We start from the raw sequence: 22,325 nt of genomic DNA, 5'->3' as shown, positions 1-22,325 counted from the left end.
TTTTTTTTTTTTTTTTTTCTGACTGTGTGGCTGGTGTGACTTCTTTCCTCAGTTCAATAATTCTTTTGAGCTTGAACCCCAAAAGTTAAGGAGCACCAAAGCAATATAGCTTAAAGAGAAGCGAAAAAAGGGCCAAAAGATAAGAGAGGCTGAGATAACCAGTTTCAGATAAGTTAAACTAATGCTATTTGGGCAAACAGCAAGAGTAGGCAAAGAATTTAGCTGTGTCTGGCTTAAGCTTGGAAATGAAAGTGAGATGAGAAAAAGAGCCAAAGGCAAACCATGAGCCTGATAAACTGATAAAGATGAGAGATGAGCTGAAGGAGGCACTTGTTAAACATTTCAGGAACAATGTTAGTGGAATTTCCTTAAAAAAATAAACAAGAATGTGTGATTTTTAACCACTGTCTCAGCTGAAGTTCTGCTGTTCAGCAGTGCATTTCTCTTTGGTTCCTGGGGTAGTAATAATTTTTTTGCGATTGACTAAAAGAGCAGTTAAGGATTTCAGGTAGGCCAGGATCCTGGTTCTGATTTGAGTGATGTTAACACTGTGGGGAAGGGAAAGGGTGTTTGATGAGAGCTTTATGGAGAATCATCAAGACTCACATCAGGGAAACTGCATCAGCCCAAGTCTGAGGTGATACAGATGCATTGATACAGATATGTGTTTCTCAAAAACTGCTCACCATTTGACTTTTTTTTTTTGTTGTCACAAAGTAGTTAAATAGGCAGTTAGCTCTTCTCTGCTTTGAGATAGCTCCAACAAAAAATCCAGCAGAGAAACTTCCTCCTTTCCCAGTCCACTGTAGGGATCACAGCCTAATTTTAATATGTTACAACCATGCAAAGTTCTAAACAAAGAATAGATGTTGGCGGTGGCGTGCGTTCAGCTGGGATGCTGTCTAGGAAGCCTCTCTGTGGGAGCTTCTTGTCATGCTGGTGTTTGTTCTGCTTGGGAGCACAGAATAGTAAGTCTGAACTTCTCTGTTACAAAGGATTTGTGTAGCACAAATGGCAGCAACCCACTGCTGTGCCTCACCTCTTGAGCACAGAGAGCAGTCATCAGCCCTTCTGACAGCTGATGCTTGGCACAGTTGTTTCATGTTGTGTTCCAGTGTGATGATTTGATTGGAATTTAGAGATGTTCTCTGCACAGTTGCTGGATTTAGTCTTCAACATTTCCTTTGAAGATGTAAAACCTCTAAGGTTACGTTGATGCACGGGTTCAAATGTGGTGAGTCTTGAGCACAGTCACATTTAAGTCGGAAGCTTCAAGACGAGAGCTGTGAAAAGAAGTGTTTATTTTAAGAGCCTTAAGGCATTAAGCCAGAAAACTGCTTCATCTGTGTAACTCCTTACCCTTTTAACCTGTCTTTTTGAAGGACTTTAGAATACAAGCGCATGGAGTGGCTGGAGGAGAAGCATCTGCTTACTCAGCGCATCACAGAGAAGGAAGAGAAATACAACGAGGTGAAGAACAAGCTGTGTCGAGCTGCAGTTGCTCAAAAAAAGGCACGTTGGCTCTTCTTTTGTAAACGATCCTATTTATGAAAAGTTCAGCTTTCCAGACCAGAATTGTTTTAATATTAAGAGCTGATTTGCAATCTGCTGTATATAATGATAAAGTACATACAGTTCTTAGCAGAGAAATGTGTTAAAGTGACAGGCACAAGAATGTTACAGCTGACAAATTTGTTTTAAATGCCATCAGCAATTTGGTGAGGGTTTCTTCTGTATGTATCTCTGTGCATTTAAGAGGTGGACTGCTTGGTTATTAGAATCACTCAATCACTCAGCTTGGAAAAGGTCTTAAAGATCATCAAGTCCAACCACAACCTAATCATACTACCCAAACTAACAACCCTCTGCTAAATCATGTCCCTGAGCACCACATTGAAATGGATTTTAAACACATTCAGGGATGGTGACTCAGCCACCTCACTGGGGAGCCCATTCCAGTGCTTAACCACCCTTTATGTAAAGAAATTTTTCCTGATCTCCAACCTAAACTTACGCTAGTGCAACTTGAGGCCATTTCCCCCCATCCTGTCACCAGTGAGAAGAGACCTGTGAGAGCATTAAGCCACGTGCAGGACGGATTTGATTTCAATGATCAAAGCATTACTTTGCTTTATTTGAAATGTCTCTTTGGCAGAGAAAGACTCTCAATGATAATAAACAAAGGAGGATGCAAGAGAAACTGCAACTTTTGGAAGCCAAGATAGAAGAACTAGAAAAAGAAAACCAGGTGTTAAATAGGTAATAAATAATTGCTTTTTCCTAGCTTGAAAAAACAATATTTGCCCCAAATCTGACTCAGAATATGAAGTGCTTCTGAAGATGCATGCTAGTTAGTGTGGTAACTGCAGTACAATCTAATGGTGGTGTTCGCATGGGAATTCTATGAGTGGAGTCCATTTCTGATGGCTGTGTTGGTGGTGGAGAGATAGAAGAGGAAAGCTATCTGAAAACTATATAGATGTGGTTGCAGGAATCCCTTCAAAAGAACAAATTCTTTTTACGAAAAAAAAGAGATGTGAGTGAAGCAGTGCTGGAGTTGAAAGCACAGTGTGAGGAGATGGAAGACAGGAAAGAAAACTGACTGCAGAATGACAAAGGAAACAGACATAACGCCCTCTTGGAAGGACCAGCTTCTTATTCTCTTCATTGTGCAGTATGGATGGTTTGGTTCAAATAATGAATTTAATGGTGCACCTGTGGCTCACCACTGTGAATGCTATTAGCAGCTTAGTTTATTCAGTGTAAAATCTAATCCTGCTGTAGGTTACTGTGTAGTGGCACTCTTAGCCATTTAGGCAGACAAATACGCACGGGTGGTCCACGCTTATGTCTTCATGGTAGTTTATGGTAGTTTTCTTGCACAAGGACAATAAGCAGCAAAGTACTCACGGAGAGGTGTGCTGCCGTGTCGGGATCGTAAGTATTTAGAGCACTAAGAAATGTTATTTCATAGGCAGAATGTTTCCTATGAAGAATACACACGTCTCCAGAGGAGACTGAAGGACTTGCAGCGCAGACACAACGAATTCCGGAGTTTGATTTTGAATCCTGGCATCCCAACCCTGAACCCAGTCAGTGTGACATCAGCGTCTGTCCCGCCTCCTGGGCCTGACGTGTCCTTCCTCCTCCTTCAGGTACTGTGTCACAGCACGGGGCAGTAATGCAAGGGAAGAGCTTGGGACTTTAGTGGTAAGGAAGAGAGGAGCAGAAGATCTTTAAGAAGAGGGAGGAATCCCTTTAGTTATGTTCCTTTCCTCGTAATGGCATATAAACAGGAAGGGGAATGGCTGCTTACAGGGGTGGATAGTGACAGGACAAGGGGGAATGGTTTTAAACTGAGATGGGGAGGTTTAGGTTAGATATTAGGAGGATGTTTTTCACACAGAGGTGGTGACACACTGGAACAGGTTGTCCAAGGAGGTTGTGGATGCCCCATCCAGGAGGCATTCAAGGCCAGGCTGGATGTGGCTCTGGGCAGCCTGGTCTGGTGGTTGGTGATCCTGCACAGGGCAGGGGGTTGAAACTATTTGATCACTGTGGTCCTTTTCAACCCAGGCCATTCTGTGATTCTATGACAGTGGGAAGGAGTTCTTGAAAGACAAAGGGCACGTTACAGAATGTAACAAATGCAGTTCTAACCCTGTTCTTTGCCCTCTGTGCTTATTCTGAAGCTTTAAATGAATCCCTCTGGACAAGAAATGCCATAGTGTTTTTCCTCACATCATGACTCCATAATAATTACAAAACTGTATTGCCACTCTCCATTTCTTTTGGGCTTAAAAGCATTCTGTGTATCCCATAGTGCTTCTGAGGGTGATAATCTCTCTGAGGTGGCCCAGCCAGCACTGCTGATTGCTGTCCCTAAGGTGAGGCCACAGCTGCTGCGCATCTTCATCTTAAAGCAGCAGTGCTGTGCTCCCATTTCTTGCTACTGTTTGCCATGAGTGTCAGAGCGAGACCTGCTAGAACTGGGGGCTTTTGGGGGCTGGAATGTAATGAATAACAACATTTCAAACGTCACAGCTTTTGTTTCAAAATCATTACTTTAAAAAATGAAACGACTGCTCGTTTTGGTCTCTTGAAGGTATGCAAAATATAATAGAGCCACTTTTATTAATTTCAAGGAAGAACAGCATCAGAGAGAGCTCTCCCTGCTTCGCAAGCGGCTGGAAGATCTCGAAACCACGCAGAGAAAGCAGCTGCAGGAGCTTGGGCCGGCTGGGGAGCGGCTCACAGCAGGAACACGCAGGGAGCTGGCATCCAGCAGGGGAGCAGAGGGAGCTGCTGTGCAGAGCGAGGACTCCACATAAGGCGTGCAAAGCGTAGGTGCTGTTTTCAGTAGCTTCTCCTGGTTACGTGCTCTTAATATCCTCCAAAGCACGACTGTGTGCTGAGGTGAGGGAAATATATTCTGTGTAGTTTTCTATTTTGATAGACTGCCATCCGTTAGCGAATGGAATGGTATCTAAATGAAAATGCATTTTGAAAATAACTTTATTGAAATGCTATACAAATACTTGGAAGTCAAGACATGAAATAAACGACATTTTGATTGTATTCCCTTATTTACTCACTGTAGGGCTTTGCCAGCACGGAGCTCTGTGGATTCGAGGTTTGGATTGTAAACCAGCTGCTGGAATCCATGCCTGGAGTGGTACTCTGAAGTTCCCATGCGGACAAATGGGGTGAAATGGGTGCTCCTGACTTTGCTCTTGTCCATGTGCCTCTTGGTTTTGTAACGGGAAGAAGCAGTGATCAGTTTTTTTTTTTAAATAATGTTGTAGAGATGAAACAAATTGCCTTCACATGAAGAAAACATGAGTTTGTATTTGTTGCCACTGTAGCTTGTTTTGTCAGCTACAATAAATTTATTTATTTAAGGTTTAAGTTGTTTTCCTTGGTTATCAGCTTAACACCTATGGAGATTCAATTAATTTTTGATGACTTGATAGTGAAAACTTGGAGGTGTGGGATGGCTTTTTTTCTTGCTGTTTTGTTTTTTTTTTTCAGGATACTCTAGTGTAAATTCATTAGTGAAAAGTGTTTAATACTTGACTGCATATTGTTGGAACTGTAGAACAGACAGCTGAGGAATGAACTGCAGATGGTGGCTGACATTATCATGGATTCAGCTTTGCTCTCCAGCATGTTTTATTTTCTGTGCCATAGGTAAATATAAGCGCTGTGTTACGGTTTCCTAAGTGCTCTCCAAGGAAAGCAGTGCATGGCACCTGTAACTGCTGGAAGCACTGGAAGCTGATTATACTGCATCTTGCACTCCCCTCCTGGCCCGGGCACCGCTACAAAACTGTTTGCTCTCTTAATCATTTTAAGATACACAAAGTAATCTAACCAGTCTTCAAATGCACTTTATTTGAGATAAACCCATACAAACACCAACATGTATTTGTCGTTTGCACTTTTTTCAAACCATTCATTTTAAACAACAGGTTAACTTCTGTACAACAGGAATTACTTTACACATTAGTAGCATTTGACTTTAAATGACTGCAAAATAATGCTCTGTAAGCTAGTGTTAGAAAATAAGCTGTTTGCAATAGCTGCTCGCCTGTAAACATGTGGAAATCAGTTCAAGAGAGGTTTGCTTTCATTTTAGAGAATGCGACTGCACTTGTTGGATTGCCAGAAGGCAGCTTTAGTCATACCTTGTTTTGTCCGAGTAACAGCAGAGTGTGAGGGTGGGAGTTGTGCCAATGTTTTATGAGGTCCCAAACCTACCACAAGAGCTACAATCACTTCATTATACTTCACGTCACTTTGTGAGATCCACTTCATGGTTTACAACGTCCCAGCATGACTTTAAATGGGCTACAACAGAGTGAAGCTGGTTAGGAGGCTCCGATACAAGGCAAGAATCCTATTCCAGGCCGTAGGTAAAGCTACAGGGCCTGCTTCAACACATCATTAATCTCTAGAAATCATTAACGCTATTGCAGCAAACAAGCAGTAGTACAAATACAGAATAGGACTGGTTTCAGTTTTCTCATCATATAAACACACAGAGTGAGGTTCACAGGATCAGACCCACGCAAACAGATTCTATTTTACAGCTTTCCAAGCAGAAGTTGTGAGTTGTGCTTCTGCCTGTACAGAAGGTCACTGTTGAACAAAACGAGCGCGTTTCCTTCTAATGCACTTCCAGCCAACAACCGAAATGGAGCTCAACTCGTGAGACATCTGTCTGAGTGCAGTGAGCAAACTGCTGATGCCTGTCCTTCAGTGGTAGTTACTGTGCTTTATAATTGATTAGTTTGACGCTGCTTAAAAAGGTCAGGTTAAGAATATTAAAAATCACAGCCCTTAAGTACAGCTGATCTGCCTTTATGTGCTACTCAAGCCACAGTCCACTCCTTTAGGACAGAGGGCAAGATAGGTTAGAATTGGTTCGGCTCTTTTCCATTAAATGAAACTTATCATGCCTGGCAGAGGAGAGAACTGCTAAAGCACTGCAACGTTGTAGTGCAGCTTCCTGAACAAAGCCATACATTCCATCAAGTATAAAGTGTAAACTTAATAGCAAGTATAAGACTTGAATTAAAACAAAGCCATCACAGTACGGACTGGCAGCTCCCCTCTCTGATCTGCAAGAGGAACAAGTTGTGCAATCATACGGCAGGGAGAGGGCAGACCAGTAGGCAACGTGTTTTGTTTTGTTTTTCCCATGGTAGCAGACACCCTTCCTTCTGCCCACGTGTGGCTGTTTGCCCCCCTGCTGCTGGCCGGCCATGCACAGCCAGCCTGGCCAGTTCTGCTCTGCTGGTGTGCTGTGACCTCTGGGCATCACCAAGGCAGTGCTGCACGGGAACACCAGTTTGGAGCGCTCAGCTGCCTGGGAGCCATGTGCCACATCTCCGCCTCATCCCAAGCCCCAGAAGATGCTGCCTACTCTAAGTGTGAACCAGTTGTACCAAGGCAGAGGACAGCGTGTGGCTGCCCAGTGGTGGGGCCCTCAGGAGCCTCGAGGCAATGCTTCTTGGGCCGTCTCCCACGTTGTAGAGGAGATGCCGCTGATCAAAGCCCTGCCTGAAACCTGGGTGCTGGCTGAAGCTTTAGTATGTGCCATTATAGCAGAGCCCATGGTGACCAAACCTTGCAGCTCACATGGAAGTGCAGCTGTGTGGCAGCAGAGCGGCACCACAGTTCTTCCATTGGGTGTCAGCCACAAAAGCAATGCTGCTTCCTCACAAGTCTTTGAAAACATCCACGCCTCAAAAACCACCCCAGCAGGATGAGGGCAGGCTGCCCAAGCCCCAGCTAACCTTCTTTTGACAAAACCTTTCTTTGGACAACCTGGAAAAATACAAAGAGATGCTGGCGTTGGGTTTGTGAGCCACCTGCACACAGGCGGTGAGGCTGACAGAGCTGGCAGAGAGGGGCTGTGCTCTGAGCGCAGCCATCACAGCTGCCTGTTCTGAGGCAGCGTGGTCACAGAGGTTACACCTGCGAAGCTGCTCACAGGGGTTTCACAGCTTGCGTAAGGACGGAGAGGCAGAAATGTAAACACAGACTGATGCCAGTGCAGGTCCCTTCTCCAAAGCCCTGATCAGTGGTTGGCTCCCTCTGCAAAGCCATTTCTAAACTCCTGCCATGTGGCATTTGCGCTTCAAAGCTCAGCCCCACCCCCTTGCAAAGCAAGCTTCTTCCAAGTGTCACTGGGTGCTGGTTTTCATTGCAACAGGAGCCAGCCTACGTTTGTCTGGAAGGAAGGAGCCTGCAGCTGGCCAGCGTGCTGACCCAACAGCCTGTCTGCGGCTGTGGGAAGGGTGTGGCAAACCATCAGCTTTCTCTTTTCAAAACAGAGCAAAGCAACGTAAAGGTTCACATGGGCAACTCCAAGCTTGCAGCGTGCAGATCCTACAAGCTGCTTTTCAGTCTGTGGGAAGCTTACAGAGGCAGCAGCTTTGAACCAAAAAGGTACCTGGGTTCAAGTACCTAAAACCTCTGGGCTGCCAGTGCCAGCCTCAGCTGCACCGTCACATCGGCATGTCCAATATCCAGCCCTGTGCACCCTTTGTTCCCAAACTCGGGTATGGAATGGTCAGAGTGAAGCAGTGTTCAAGTGGCTCGAGCCCTGTACAGAGTCATTCAGAACTGCCTGGGGAGCAGCAGCGCTTATTTCAAGTTCCCCGCAGTGATGCTGTGAGGCAGTGCTTTGCTCAAACCCATTTGCATTTCTTCTTTTCATCAAATAAGGCTTTTACTTGCTGGAGCTGTTTCTGGACATCTTCAAACCCCCGTTCTCGCTCGAGTTTGCTGACAATCTGTTAACAATTAGCAAAAAAGAGAATCATTTTGTTAGTGTTTCTTTGATTCGCTGCTCTTTAAAGCCTACTTGTCTGCATTCCAGCAGCCACTGGCAGAAGAACTCATCTGAATGCCCGTCTGTATGTAAACATTCTCTTCTGACTTCAGCACTTCATTTTGGTAGCTTTCCTTTCAAGTCATTATAATTACAGCAATTGCAACACTTCTACACAAGAACGACAGAGCCGAGCTAAGAAGCAGATGAATCCCCTCCACGTTCAGCTGTTGGAGTGCGTGGGGCAGTTTTACTCCAGTGCAGATCTGCACTCAAACTTTATTTCTCCTCTTCCTATGAGCTGAGGGCAAGGAGCTGCCACCCCACAGCTCTCCTTTGGCACCCAGCAGGCAATGGGAAGCAGCCCTGAGCACTGCTGTGTCAGAGAATGCACCGCTACAAAGGGGCCAAGAGCAATGGCAGAGGTGTAGCTGTTCCTCCTGCCCTCCCCCCCCTCCCTCAGTGCCTGGGGGAAGCACAGGGAGAGTGTCCTAAGGGTGGGGTTAAGTGTAGTGAGGTTTTATGCCTTCAAAAGAGCAAAAATTGGCATTAAGATTGGAATGTATCTTGAACTCTTCTGTGTCAGCAATTCTAATAAGCTTCATAAACTGTCCTGCTTTTCCAATTATCATGTCAAGCTTTTTAGAAGTTTGATGCCAAAGCCAGATAACTCAAGATGCTGGAGACCAGAAACAGGAGCCACCAGGTGCCTGGCAGCTGGGCACTGCAGCCAGGCAGCCACTGTGCTGCTGAGAGGCCCTGGGACTGCACTTCCGATGCCTCTGCAGCCTCTCATGAACAGCCGAGCAAACTGAAACGAGAATCCCTCTGGGGCAAAGTGAGGGCAGGGAGCTCCTCACAGGGTGGCCTGGAGGCAGCCAGTGGCAAAATGAATCCAGGTGAAAAAGGTTCTTTGTTAGTAATAGCACCATAGCTTCTTTTCCTTAAGAGAAAGGCTGTTGGAGCAGTGGGCTGTGATGGGAAAAGAGCAGACATGTCTTGCTGCAGGGCTGAGTGCTCTGCTGAGGGGTTCATGCCAACTGTTAAGATCCCTGGTGCTGCAACCTGATCTGTTTTCTCACTCCCCGGAGAAAAGGAGTGCAAGCACAGGAGCTATGGCAGGCAATAAGGGATATTGTGCAAACACTACAACACAAAGCACTGGCTGCTTTCTCTGCAGGGAGAGTTGTGTGGTGCAGTGAAGAAGTGCTAACATCAGGGTGCATCACGCCCTGGGCTGGCAAACCCACATGCAGATGGGACTGCAGCAACACCACCTCGGTGGCATCCAGCAGGGAGAGGCCTGGCCTGGTCAGTGTGCTGGGCCCAGTGAGTGCTTACCTCATCGTAATACTTCACAATGTATCTGTAGATTTCCATCAAGGCCACTTCCTCATTAAATTCATTTTCATGTTTCTAGAACAGAAAAACAGCTCTGGTCAGATAGTTCCGTTTTCTAAAAAAGCAAACGAAGCTCCCACTTCTCAACCGCACCTTAGATTCCTGAGTTAGAAATTCTTCAACCTCTGAAGTGGTCAGGGGAGGCAGATCCCTGATGGCTTTGTAGTACGCCTTCACCTCCTTCTTGTACAGCGGAATGTCCTTAGCGTAGAGAAGTTTGTTTGTTGGTGCTTCCTTAAGAGAAAATATTGGAAGCATTGTCAGTTTTCACAGCACACATTTCCAGAGGTTCCACCTCCACACAGTTAATTGCATCTAATTGTGTCTCTGTGTGACTCACTTCTCTTTGCAGTGGTTCCATGCAAGCAATCAAGGTTACAGAAGAAAGATGAAGACCAGACATTGGTAACAGCTCACTGTGTTTTGTGACAGCTGCCATGTAATTATTTTCAATGGCATCAAGAGTGCTGATTATTTGTCTCTCAGATGTTTTTCTTTCTAATCTTTCCTCTGCCCCTCTCTGGACCTGAACAATTGTCAGAGCTGAAGTATAGGGCTCAACGGAGAGCAGATGCAGCAGAGCTGTAGAAAGTTCACAGAATCTTCTGAGTTGGAAGGGACCTTCAAAGGTCGCCCAGTCCAATTCCCTGCAATGAGCAGGGACACCTATAGCTGATCAGGGTGCTCAGAGCCCCTCCAGCCTGACCTTGGATGTCTCCAGGGATGGGGCATCTACCACCTCTCTGGGCAACCTGTGCCAGTGCTTCATCACCCTCACTGTAAAAGACTTTTTCCTTATATCCAATCTAAACTTTCCCTCTTTTAGTCTGAAATCATTTCCCCTTGTCTTATTATAACAGACTCTGCTAAAGAGTCTGTCCTCTTCTTTCTTGCATCCCCCATTTAGATCCTGAAAGGCCGCTCTCAGGTCTCCCCAGAGCATTCCCTTCTCTAGGTTGAACAGCCCCAACTCTCTCAATCTGTCCTTACAGGGAGGTGTTCCATCCCTTGGATTATTTCTGTGGCCCTCCTTTGGGCACACTCCCACAGGTCCATGTCTCTCCTGTACTGAGGACTCCACAGCTGGATGCAGTACTCCAGGTGACATCTCACCAGCACAGAGAACAGGAGCAGGATCACCTCCCTCACCCTGCTGGCCACATTGCTTTTGATGCAGCCTGGAATACAGTTGCCTTTCTGAGCTGCAAGGGCACATTGCTGCCTCATGTCCAGCTTGTCATCCACCAGTAACTCCAAGCCCTTTCTGGCAGGGCTGTGCTTGACCATTTCATCCCTCAGCTTGTACTGATAGCAAGGACTGCCACCACCCAGGTGCCAGACCTTGCGCTTGGTTTTGTCAAACTTCCTGAGGTGCTCCTGCGCCCACCGCACGAGCTTGTCTAAGTCTCTCTGGATGCCATCCCACCCCTCAGGCCTAGGGATCCTGGCACCCAAGTTCCCCTTGGGCAACATGCCAGAGAACCTGCTAACCCCTGTGCTGGTAGAGGTTCCCTAGAACACTGTTCCATGCCATGCATTCCTCTTGGGACTTTAAGAGTGTGCAGAGCTGATTGCCAGGCAAGCACAGCCAAAAGGACTTTGTTCTTTCCCCAGGACTTCAGCAGCCCAGGTGAGCACTGCTGACCAGTCAGCTTTTGGCTCAGCTGAGGAAATAAGTGCTGGTGTTTGGTAGAAGCCAAAGCCCCATCTGGAAACCATGACTTCAACATGCAAAAGTGGGGGCTGGTAGTTTCCTGTAACCACTCAAATTTAAATTCTGGGGACTAAGTGACATAGCTGTGTGACACCTTGCCTCTCCTGTTTCCACTGTGTGATGAAGCGTTTTCAGCATATTTGTTTAAGTGTCTATAAAGAATGTTTTAAGATGAAAGGCTAAAAATCATGACAGTAAATTTATTTTACTAATATCTAACAATATGTTAATGGCATCACAAATCACCTTCTTTTCACGTGACTAATGGAAGCTGTTGTAGCAACAGGACTTCACAGTGGATGGTAGGTACAGAAACTTAACTGACTGTGCTCATCTCCCTTTTTCCCCACCAAGCAAATGAGGTGATAAGCTTTAGTTCATAACACGCTGCTCCTGAAGCATGAGAAATGAGCACACTACTTGTTATTTAACAAATGAGCAGTTGGTACAGCTCAGCTCACACAAGAAATTACTGAATTTTTCTCTACAAAATTTTAGTCTGAAAAATCTCTGGCTTTCTTTCCTTGGTAGCATGAGCCCGAATAAGTACTGCTAGATTTGCTCCAAAGAAAAGGAATGTATCCTGTATGGAGCTGCTGAATCACGGCCTGAACCTCTGATTGATCACCTGAGGCGAGCAATGAGTCAGCCATGGAAGCACAGGTGAAGGCAATTCACCTGTGCTGCTGGAAGGGGTGGAGCCTGGCTCCACCTCTCCTAGATCCATTTAAGAGCTGATCACCAGAGGGCAAGGATCTCTTCTGGAGATCCACTCCATCAGAGTTTTCTATGTGAGCCCAGGATACAGGTGAATGTACCTGTCATTTCTGTTTTCTGCTTTGGTGTAACAACTACATAGCCAAGCTCTCTATTATATCACAGCATCTGTACATTCATTAATTGTACACGTCCTCAGGAAAAAGGAGTCCTTTCTGGTCCCCAGACTTCTGACATTGTACTAGAGAACTTTTGAAGGCAAGATTTCTAGATTTGTTCCTTTAGTAAATAATTCTGTATATAAAGAGAAAGTGGCTAATACCCGTGAAAGGAACTGTGTTGAATTTTTGCCCTCTTTCAGGTATTCTCACTGATTCCTGTAGCTTACTATGACTGTCTTCTGCACATCAGCAAGCTGCACAGTTTGAAATACTTCTTAAATAACATTAATGCTTTTATGACCTCTACTTAAAAACTTCCTTAAAATTTATACCATTTCCATCTTCTTCCATATATTCTATCCACTGCAGTCTTTTACAAGGGTAGATAACAGCAGGACGAGGGGAAATAGTTTTAAGTTGAAAGAGGGAAGATTTAGGTTGGATACTGGGGAAAGTTCTTTACCAAGAGAGTGGTGAGGTGCTGGAACAGGCTGCCCAGAGAGGTTGTGGAAGCCCCGTCCCTGCAGGTGTTCAAGCCTAAATTGGATGATGCACTGGGCAGCCTGGTCCAGTATTAAATGTGGAGGTTGGTGACCCTGCATGTGCAAGGGTGCTGGAGCTTGATGATCATGCTATGAAGATACGCAGCAGTTAACCATACAAATAACGCTTCACTTGCTGTATCTGTCCACTCCAATGAATTCTTTCAAGTCTTCTAAGATGGAGCAACAAGAAATGGAAGCCTGGCTTAATGACACCACAGCCAATTTTGCCCTCAGCTTCAGTAGATTCAAGACTTCCTTCATCCCCCCAAATAATTAAATAGTTAGAAAAAAAATAATCACTGGTTGAGGAGCTAGCGATAGCCATGCAGGGCGGCATTACCTTCCCCATTGTCTGTTCTGCTAGAGAAAAGGCATCCATGAAGGCTTGTGCGATGACAGACAAACAGCCATCTATATGTGACGTTTTCTTAACATCAAAGACAAACTGGGGATTCTTCAGTATGTTCACCCAGAAGCGCAGAGGAAGACTAGACAGAGAAAGAACAAGCATGCTGAAGATTTAGCTCAGACCACACAACTACTTTATAACAGTACTTTAATTGCACTGTACTCATGGAAGGAAGCATGTTTTTGTGCTGCTTGCTGTTACAAGAGGCATTGGGGAACAGAGGCTACAGAGCAAACACATCCATCGGTCCCCCCTCCACCTACAAATACCACTCTTAATCTCTTTCTGGCTCTGGAGTCAGTGTGCAAACTCCAAAGCCCTGGGAGTTCTGGGGGTTTTATCAGTACCTAATCCACGTCCTCACATTAGGGGGACATGTCTTCAACCTGACCTACCAAAATCTTATCCTTTGGATTATGGATGACCCTCTTTGCAACTACGCTTTTGAAGAGCACATGCACTCCTGTGCCTGTCACACAGATGTACCTGTTGGTTTTCCATATGTGAACCACATCAGGGTCGGTGATTCTTTTGTTTTCGGCCTGGGTATCCAGAAAGTCAAAAAAGTACTTGATGGCAACAGGTGCTTTATTGTTAGGTAAACTCCAAATACTCCGAAAGAGATTTTCGACAACGGAATGAATTGCAACCTGAGAAGCAAGGAAGTGAGGAGTGCTACGGTTACACAAGAGAAAAACAAGATTTGTCATCGCTGAGAGCTGAATGTGTGCAGGCGAACCATGCACAGAAATGACAATGTGTTTGTGGCAAACACCTGGGCCATGGGCTACTGGCAACCGACAGTCAGTAACAAAACTGAAACTACAACCCCACAGTAATGAACCGCTTTCACACATCGCTACTGCTCTGCCAATGGGAAACAAGTGACAAACAGTACGTGAAAGGAATCGCTCGTGGCATTTCCTGAACAAAGTACATCAGCTCTTCAGACACTGTTCACACCTCTGCTGAAAGCATTTGCAACACATGGCTGCAACAAGAGGGAGGTGAGGAACTGAAGTTTAACCAGCTCTTAAGGGCATGAGCCTTCAAGCTGCCATTACAGATAGAATGTGAGCTGCTCTCACCAGTAGCACCTCTCAGCCAAGGCGCTGTGGCTGCTGATTTAATTCTAGGATAGTGGCTTTGGGTGGCATACAAAGATGAAAAACTAAATGCTTGGTATTTCTGATCCGGAAGTGAAGCTGTTTGGCTGACAAAAGCAAGGCCTGGGCTGCTGACGGACCCTGTGACATCTTCACTAATGGCTTACCCCAGCAATTCCTAAGGGCTGATGCTAGTTTCCATGCCTAATGAGAAGTGACCAGACTTCACTCCCACTTCAAGTAGTGTCCCAAATTGCCTCAGATGCTATCAACAGTCTAATTAAATGATGATTGATAGTTTTTTAAATGCAAGAAGGCGATCGTCATCCTCATCCCTTCAGGCCTCTTGTATCTCACAGCTCTCAGCGTGGTGCACTGATTAATATTTTAAGTAATATGCTGCTCAAAGAATTTTATATCCCATCTGAGCACGTCAGAAACAAGATGACATTACTGGAGGGAATAAATGTGGCTTACTCCAAGGGATGTCAACTGTACATATTAAGTAATTATATTACCAATCCCAAGGACCCTGTTTTTAAAAATTCATCTATTTATTTTGGATGCTTCATTTGAGACCCTAAAAAGATTATTTCATTTCATGGGCAGCATTTGCTGAAACTCAGGCACTGGAACATAAGTTGCCTCTGAGCTGGGCAAATAAATTACTGACTGAAAGGGACTGTTCTTGCTCTGTGGAGCTCAGTAGCAAAACTCAATTTCTATAACCCCAATTTAAGAAAAAAAAAAAGTGGCACTTCTTGGGGAGATGGAGTGTGTGAACATGTGAATAAGAGTATTTTAGAACTCTAGCATTAGCAAACCTGAAGTGTGGCTAACTTTACAAATGGTCACAGTCAGTAGTTTGCAGAGTGATTTTTACAGGCTTTTTATTTAGTATTTGATAATGCACAGGAAGCTTGCATAATTTCTGCTTAAATTTCTATCTTCTTCATGCAAAACTTGCCAAGCCTAACACCAGTCCCTAAACGAGACCTTCGCAGCTTACCTTGGTTGACAGTAGCTTTGTCAGATACATTTCTTTCACTTTGAATTTTTGCTTTCCTTTGTGACCCGATCCTTTCATGTCTTTATTTGCTTCAGAGTCTGGTAAAATCTGTCATGATAAGGTTAGAGAGATTACACGGATACAGATACAGTCCAGTACTACATCTACTGCGTAACAGTGCAATGACTGAACTCACCAAATGACAGTGCTCATCAGAGTAGTCCACATCTAAACAACAGAAAGCAAAGAGCAAACAGACATTAATGAAACACACAGCTACCAGCTGTGAATTCTGTGCTGTGATGCATGAGGGTGTTGAGCAGGCAGATCAGTGTCAAACTTTCTTGCCTGCAGGGTGGGGGAAACCTCAATTGCATCAGTTTTGGGTCACATCCTAGTTCCAACTTGTCCCACTAAGACAGTTCTAAGCTGCTGCTGGAGTAAGCTGGCTGCAAATATCAGCCCCTCTGAGAGGAGGGTGATCAGCAGCAGAGGAGGTGACTGCACAATTTCATCTCTGGTAAGAGCCCTTGGTGCAGGCAGGCTGAGGTCAGGTTTGAAAGCAATGACTGTGAATGGGCAACTCTGTTTTTGCTGAGGGAGAAGGCAATGCCACACCATGACTCATTCCCCAGGGGCATGTCTTTTAGCTTCAGATGCCCACTTTGATGGCACGGTGAGTCACAGTCACATGCCACGCGTGCGTTTCTCCCCAAGGGCAGACACACTGGAGCAGGGCACGCTTACTGTGCTGGTGTCATCAGTTTGTCCTATTATCTGGGGTTCCCCGCTTTCCTGTCTGTGAGTTTGTACCTTGAATCACTTCGAAGCCAAGGACTATAAGTCCTGCCTCTCCTTACTTTGCCTTCTTTCTTCCTCCTGAGCCCACTGTACGTGCCAGAGGCCCACAGCCAAGGTAGCATGGCTCTTCATCTGGCTCGGTTCTGCTGAAGTGCCAATTTTTCTGAGCTGCTATTGACTGAGACACAACCTGTCATAGCTCAGCTCTCTGCATCCCCAGCCCATTCTCTACAAACGATCAAATAGATTGCAGTTCGTTTCTTACCTGATCGGGTATTTGTCATCTTTTTCAAGATTTTTATGGTTGCTCCATTTGCAATCTGAAAGCAAATCAAACACGTCTTGCTGAAATAGGTCACACTGAGGGTCTAGCCCAGAGCTATTTTCAAACTTCATTCCCAAAGCCACCAACTTATTTTGACCTTATGTTCCATGGGGCATAAATGCATATCTAGTTACTTTGTGATTTCTAGGAAAGATCTTCCTTCTCCTTGCCTGAATTTATAGTGCTGCCAGGACAGTGAGTGTTATCAAAGAAAGGCCTGGTCTTCACAATGATCATTTAGTTTCAACCCCCCCCTTCTACGTGCAGGGTTGCCAACATCCAGACCAGGCTGCCCAGAGCCACATCCAGCCTGACCTTGAATGCCTCCAGGGATGGGGCATCCACAACCTCCTTGGGAAACCATCCACAACCTTCCTTGTGTTATCTTTGAATGAAAGTGCAACTCATGCCTTTATTGTCAAAGAACAAGTCCAAAATGGCTCACACTGAAAACTATACCACTGCTCTGCTGTCAAACGCTGGGTTTTGCCAAGTGCCAGTTTACTTCTCTCTATAATTACAAAAACAACTGGCCAGTTCTAAGAAGGAATCTCTGCCAAAATATTTCAAGTGTTTTTTAAACCTTGGCAGACAGCCTAGTGTGAGAAACCAGTTGAAACATTAAGATACTCTATCAAAAGCTGTGTCTTGCACAAAAGAATTACGCACTTACACTTGCTCCCAGAAAGTAAATATAATCTATTCTATAAGCTTTATTTTTTTTGCAGTGTTTCCACTTATCATACTGTGTTTCAGAACTCTTCAGATAACACAAAGCAGTTTAAAATCTGGCCCAAGTGGGAATCCGCTCTAAGGCTCTCTCTTGACATGACAAACGTCCAGAGAGAACAGGAATCCTACTTCTCGTCCCTGAAGACAGGCAAACAGTCCCTGAGCAGCGTGGGCCACGTGCTGCTGGCAGTCCCTCCCTAAGGAGCGGAAGAGCAGCCCAACGCTGGGGTGGAAGCTTCTGCACTGGAGGAGAAGGGGGGCTCAGGAGAGAACTCTGCTTTCTGCCAGGAGTGGAGGTGCTGCTGCAGCATGACCAGGATCCGAGCCCCTGCTTTGGCTTTTACTTCTGGGGCGAGAGCCGCTTTTAGCACTGAATGGAACATGCATCCCCTTCTTTATTATTTCTGCAGTGGTCATACTTACAATTTCTTTTACTCTGGTCTGTAAAAAAAACCTCGCAGTATAAACCCTTATTTTGGGGTTCAACTGCCTAACTTTTTGTGGTGGGTTGCTCTGAACTTCGTTACTGAGCTGGGTGCCTCACTGAGGGAACAAAGAAGGGCAATCTGCACAGATCCATACAACATGGTGTAAAGCAGCTCTGCAAAACGGAAGATGCAGTATGGCTCTGTGCCTCCGCCTTGCTCTCCAGGCCTCCTCTCCTCCCTGTAATAATTATTTTCAAGGTCTGTGTTGGTTCCTAGAGAGTGTGATGCCACTATAGCCTGATAAACTGATATCCACGACTGGACAGTAGATCTGAAAGTGGCTCTCTAGATGTCTTCTTGTGTGGAAAATAAGACTTCATGATAATCAGCAGCTTTCTTGCCAAGGCCTGTAGTTATTTGCGTGCAAGCAATGCTGTAGACCTCATAAATAATCATATCAGTGTCCATACCAAGAACACAGACTTACAAAAAAGGAACACATGAGGAAGAAACACACGAAGTTATCTCTCTCTTCAGAAACACTACACCAAAACATGAACACCCCCTACTTCTGCATATTTAAAATTAGAGTAGAAACTGCCTGTTTTTTCGAGAGAGGCTGGTGAGTGGAGGATCTTTACACTCTTTAAGACACCTTCATGCTTGAGTGTCTTAAAAAAGACTCGAAGGTACTTCCCAGTTCCAGATATTTGATTAGTTTGTACTGTTTAAGGATGGTAAGCAAAAAGAAAAGTTCTGGCTTGCCACAAAACTCTAGGTACTGTTGAGGTGGTAAGCTCAGGCAATGTTACTACCCTCACACAGTGCACAGTGCAAAGTTTCCCCTTCTTGCTTTGCTTGCCTTTATGTTCCTTTTTGCATCAGTATACATACAAGAAAATAAACTGGATAAGCTAATTCCTGATATCTGCTACTAAACTGCTGCCTAAAATGCCAGTAAGCTCTGCCTAACATGTCTTCTCAAGGTCAGAAAAAAATGGACTAAAATATCTAACAGATATGCCCAGTGCTATTTTTCCATAGGGCAGCTGCTAAGCTATAATTAGTATAGTTACAGCTTTGTAGAAAAGAACCAAACCTCCCATCTAACTTGCATCTGTCTGAAGAAACCACAGATGAAAACAAGGTCTAGGACAAAGATACCCAGGGATGGCAGTGACCAACTGGAGCAAACTTATTTGCCACGAGGTATGGCACCCATGAGCCACAGCACACCACGAGCTCAAGGAATGTAAAAAGCTGGCATGTAAAGCAAGGCAACACTTGTAATAGCTGCCTGCAGTAAAAAGGGCTGGTACTATCACACTAGGCACAAGTTTAGATACTTCATCAGATGCAAACCTACGACGACCTTTACTGCATAGATACTAACTGCAAAACTGCAGTGTCCTTATTTGTACAAAACCTCTGCTAGAGTGGAGGGAGATCCCACACTGACGTATAGATAAGATTCAAGAGAAGCACAAGAAAATCTCTAAGACACTGGACTGGGACTCAGGATGTCTGGTTCACCTCTGTCTTTCAAGGATGTAAGGAGAGCAACAAACACCTACGGAAAGCTATGAAGTCACTCCAAAGGAGCTTGCTTCAGACCTGAACAGCCTTATGCTCCACCTAGGCTACAATCAGTTCTGCTGGGAGTCCTTGTTCCTGTCTCTGGATGGCACTGTACTGGCAGACAGCAACTTGTTCAGGGTTGGCTCTGGTTTCTGAGAACCACACCGCATTGCATGACACAGACATACACTCATTAGCAAAGCTTATCTAAATAAAGTTGACTGTCATGGCTCTAGCCAGACTTTCAACAATGAGGCATGAAGAAAGCTCACTAAAAGTACTCAGCATACAAACTTCATTCCTAACATCTATCGGTAAGCATCAAAATGTGAGCTACCATATCAGTTCAGGCCAGCCATCTACAGCACACCTTAACTCAGTCTCTTGCCCTCCAGGCTGTCTAGCATCAGTGGCAACTCCTTAACAGGTAATGCTGCTTGCTATGTTTTTGCAATGTGCTACTCCCAAAAGGGTTCTGTCCCTAAATGTGGGCCTCTATTGTTGCAATGATGGAGAGAAGTGCAGCATTAAAAAAGACTGTTTGAAAACTGGTTGCAATTGAAATCGGAGGAGAAAAATTAGGTTATAAGTGGTAACAAAGATGGAAGCAAAAACAGAGAAAAAGGGAAAGAGTTAAGAACAAGGTCTGTAAAGAATCAAAATCAAACTCATCTCAGCAGCCATTTTATTCTGACTCTTGATGAGCTTCCACAAAAGCTCAGATAATGAAAATATGAGGTGGGAAGAGGTTCATAGCTACTTATGATGAGACAAAAAACTCAGCAGCAAAGAATAGAAGAGGCTCAAGGCAGTGATCATAGCTGGAAATCAGATGATCTTTTATCTGAATTGTCTGACTAAAGTAACTGTTTCTCTGCAAGGAGCCCTGCAACAAGCAAAACTCTGAAAAGCAGTAGAAAATGTGACTCACTGGCAAGAACACTGTGGGTCACATTTCTTTCCTTCTGTTGGTGATGCTCAGCTGTGCCTCCAAGATTTTAATCAATCGAGATTATTTCTGTGCTGACAGCATTTAGAACTGGGGGGAAAACTGCTTCTCAATTCACTGCTATTTATTATTCATGGTTTTCCTGCTTACCTTGTAATGAGCAATGGTATTTAGCTTCCTTATCCCATCCTCAATCATCTCAGAGGAACCATCAATATCTAACAGTTCTCTTTGCTGCTCCTCAGACACAAGTTCTGCAGTATGACAGCAACAGAAAACAGTTACATCTCAACCACATTCTCACTGTACAGATGGTTGTAAAGAAAAACACCGCCTAATTATTTTTGTACAAGTGGCTCCCAACTAAGCTCTGCTTCTCTCTGTCCCTCTGCAAGTTCACATGGAAGTGGTTTTGCAATCCCACACTACAGATTATTCTTATGGAGAGACAGTCAGGACGGCTTCCATTCACGGAAGCTATTTTGTGTTGGTCAAGACAGAATTTTAGAGGTGCTACCACCTGCTATTCTTTTGCACAAGTGTGCCCTGGTGTTACGGCTATGTTAGGACTAGAAGACACAAAGGGTAGCATGTTTACTGTTAAGGCATACTGAAGTTTCTGCAGAAGTGAAGCAAATGCAGTTCTGCTGTTCTAACTTGTACTATAAATCATGTAGTGTTTCCCTAGAAATACCTTGTAATAAATAATGTTCTTCCTAGAAGTTAAATAATATATATATATCACAGCCTAATGTAGGAATTCCTAGAATGAAAACTCCACCGACAGATCAGTGAACTTTATGAGAATAGAACACAGTGACATGCTCTTACCAAGACCAATTTCATTCAGCTGAAGACCGTAGGGAAAGCCGTTCTTATTAAGGAAAGCTTGAAGGCTCTTCTCCTTGGTTTGGCCTATGGTGTCACAGTCCAGCACATTAACTTGAATAGTTTGACAGGCATCTCCACTCTCATTTTCGGGGATTTTTTCAAAGATAACATTCACAGTCTGGGGGAAGAAACACAAGTCATTCTGACTTAAAGGGAGTATCTGGCATGGAAAACCTACAGCAATCTCCCGACAGAAAACCGGACACGTTTTCAGCATATTCATTATTAAAGCTATTTTGAATAAGGATTATTAGAACAAATTAAACAATGAAGCATTTACAACTCCTTATGTCAGAAGAATCAAAGATACACAGCTATGTATTTCCAAAAGTGCCTTTTCGTATTCTGCTTTTGTGCAAATCTTTTAAAGTGAATTACAACAAGAGGCCAGGAAAAATTACAATACATGTTCTGAAAAAAAACTAACAGCAACAAAAACAAACAGACCTCAAAACAGTTCTTGCCTTTAAAATGAATGTCTTAAAAGCAAAAACTGTAAGTGACTAGAGATCTGATAAGGTTGCCAAGTAAGTCGTCATGGTAAACATGATTGATTTTGAGCAGATAGGAAGCAATGTTAAAATAATATTTACACCAGCAGATTATGCCGAGTAGCCATATCATACAAAATAAATAAATAAATAAATACACCTCCCTTGGAGACATCAGTGTCTGTCTACACACAGCCACATCCCCAGAGGCAGGGCTGTCATGGTCAGCTGCAGAAGCAGTGGAAGGGAAACACACTGCAGGAGTCAGAACCCAAAGTTCTGATCCAGATCTGCACAGAGAATAGCGTAATTTAACCTACGCTATGTTACTCCATGTCAAACAACTCAACAGATCCTATGGGTGTAGCACCTCTGCCCTTCAGTTCATAGGGACTCTTAGCTGGAAAAAAAAACAACTTGTCTGCTAGACTGCACACAAGTCAGGTCAATGAGACTGGGTGAACATCTCTGGTATTTTTTCAGCCAGGTTCTATTTCTGGGCAGGTCAGGTCAGACAAATCAGCTGCTTCCAAAAAGAAGGGGAAAAATGGATGACGACGGGACAGCTACTGCATGGTGATGAGAGCAATCCCTCCTAGTGCCACAGCTTACTGCCCACAGAGACATCACTGTTCAGCTGCATGCACGCAGATGTTGTGCTGGTGATGTCTCCAGACAGAATTACAGCAAGCGCTCTAGGTGCCTGCAAAGGAGAGAGAGAGAGAAG

The 22,325-nt window shown here is 44.5% G+C and overlaps 2 protein-coding genes across 4 annotated transcripts in view; one reads left to right on the top strand and one right to left on the bottom strand.

The window, feature by feature from the left end:
- Positions 1 to 4,908, top strand: part of CEP83 (centrosomal protein 83) — a 22,367-nt gene extending 17,459 nt beyond the window's left edge. For 2 of the 3 annotated variants that reach the window (XM_010709201.3, XM_010709206.3), the window contains 5 exons: positions 1,383 to 1,512; positions 2,156 to 2,259; positions 2,975 to 3,155; positions 4,146 to 4,343; positions 4,601 to 4,908. In XM_010709201.3, coding sequence (XP_010707503.2) covers positions 1,383 to 1,512; positions 2,156 to 2,259; positions 2,975 to 3,155; positions 4,146 to 4,331 — 601 coding nt within the window. In that variant the 3' untranslated portion in view covers positions 4,332 to 4,343; positions 4,601 to 4,908. Of the gene's footprint in view, positions 1 to 1,382; positions 1,513 to 2,155; positions 2,260 to 2,974; positions 3,156 to 4,145; positions 4,348 to 4,600 lie in introns of all 3 variants that reach the window. The other variant, XM_019613844.2, reaches the window with a different exon arrangement.
- Positions 4,909 to 5,365: 457 nt separating this feature from the next.
- The window catches only part of PLXNC1 (plexin C1), a 71,911-nt gene continuing 54,951 nt past the window's right edge, over positions 5,366 to 22,325 (bottom strand). The window contains exons 23-32 of the mRNA XM_010711920.3: positions 21,048 to 21,225; positions 20,367 to 20,470; positions 16,470 to 16,524; positions 15,600 to 15,631; positions 15,404 to 15,511; positions 13,775 to 13,938; positions 13,220 to 13,367; positions 9,836 to 9,976; positions 9,683 to 9,757; positions 5,366 to 8,303 (exon numbers count right to left, since the gene is read on the bottom strand). Coding sequence (XP_010710222.1) covers positions 8,199 to 8,303; positions 9,683 to 9,757; positions 9,836 to 9,976; positions 13,220 to 13,367; positions 13,775 to 13,938; positions 15,404 to 15,511; positions 15,600 to 15,631; positions 16,470 to 16,524; positions 20,367 to 20,470; positions 21,048 to 21,225 — 1,110 coding nt within the window. The 3' untranslated portion in view covers positions 5,366 to 8,198. The remainder of the gene's footprint in view (positions 8,304 to 9,682; positions 9,758 to 9,835; positions 9,977 to 13,219; positions 13,368 to 13,774; positions 13,939 to 15,403; positions 15,512 to 15,599; positions 15,632 to 16,469; positions 16,525 to 20,366; positions 20,471 to 21,047; positions 21,226 to 22,325) is intronic.

Source organism: Meleagris gallopavo, chromosome 1, assembly GCF_000146605.3.
Source record: "Meleagris gallopavo isolate NT-WF06-2002-E0010 breed Aviagen turkey brand Nicholas breeding stock chromosome 1, Turkey_5.1, whole genome shotgun sequence".
Classification (NCBI taxonomy): Eukaryota; Metazoa; Chordata; class Aves; order Galliformes; family Phasianidae; genus Meleagris; species Meleagris gallopavo.
Note: the sequence above shows the minus strand (reverse complement) of the source record. Positions and strands in the feature narration are given on the sequence as shown.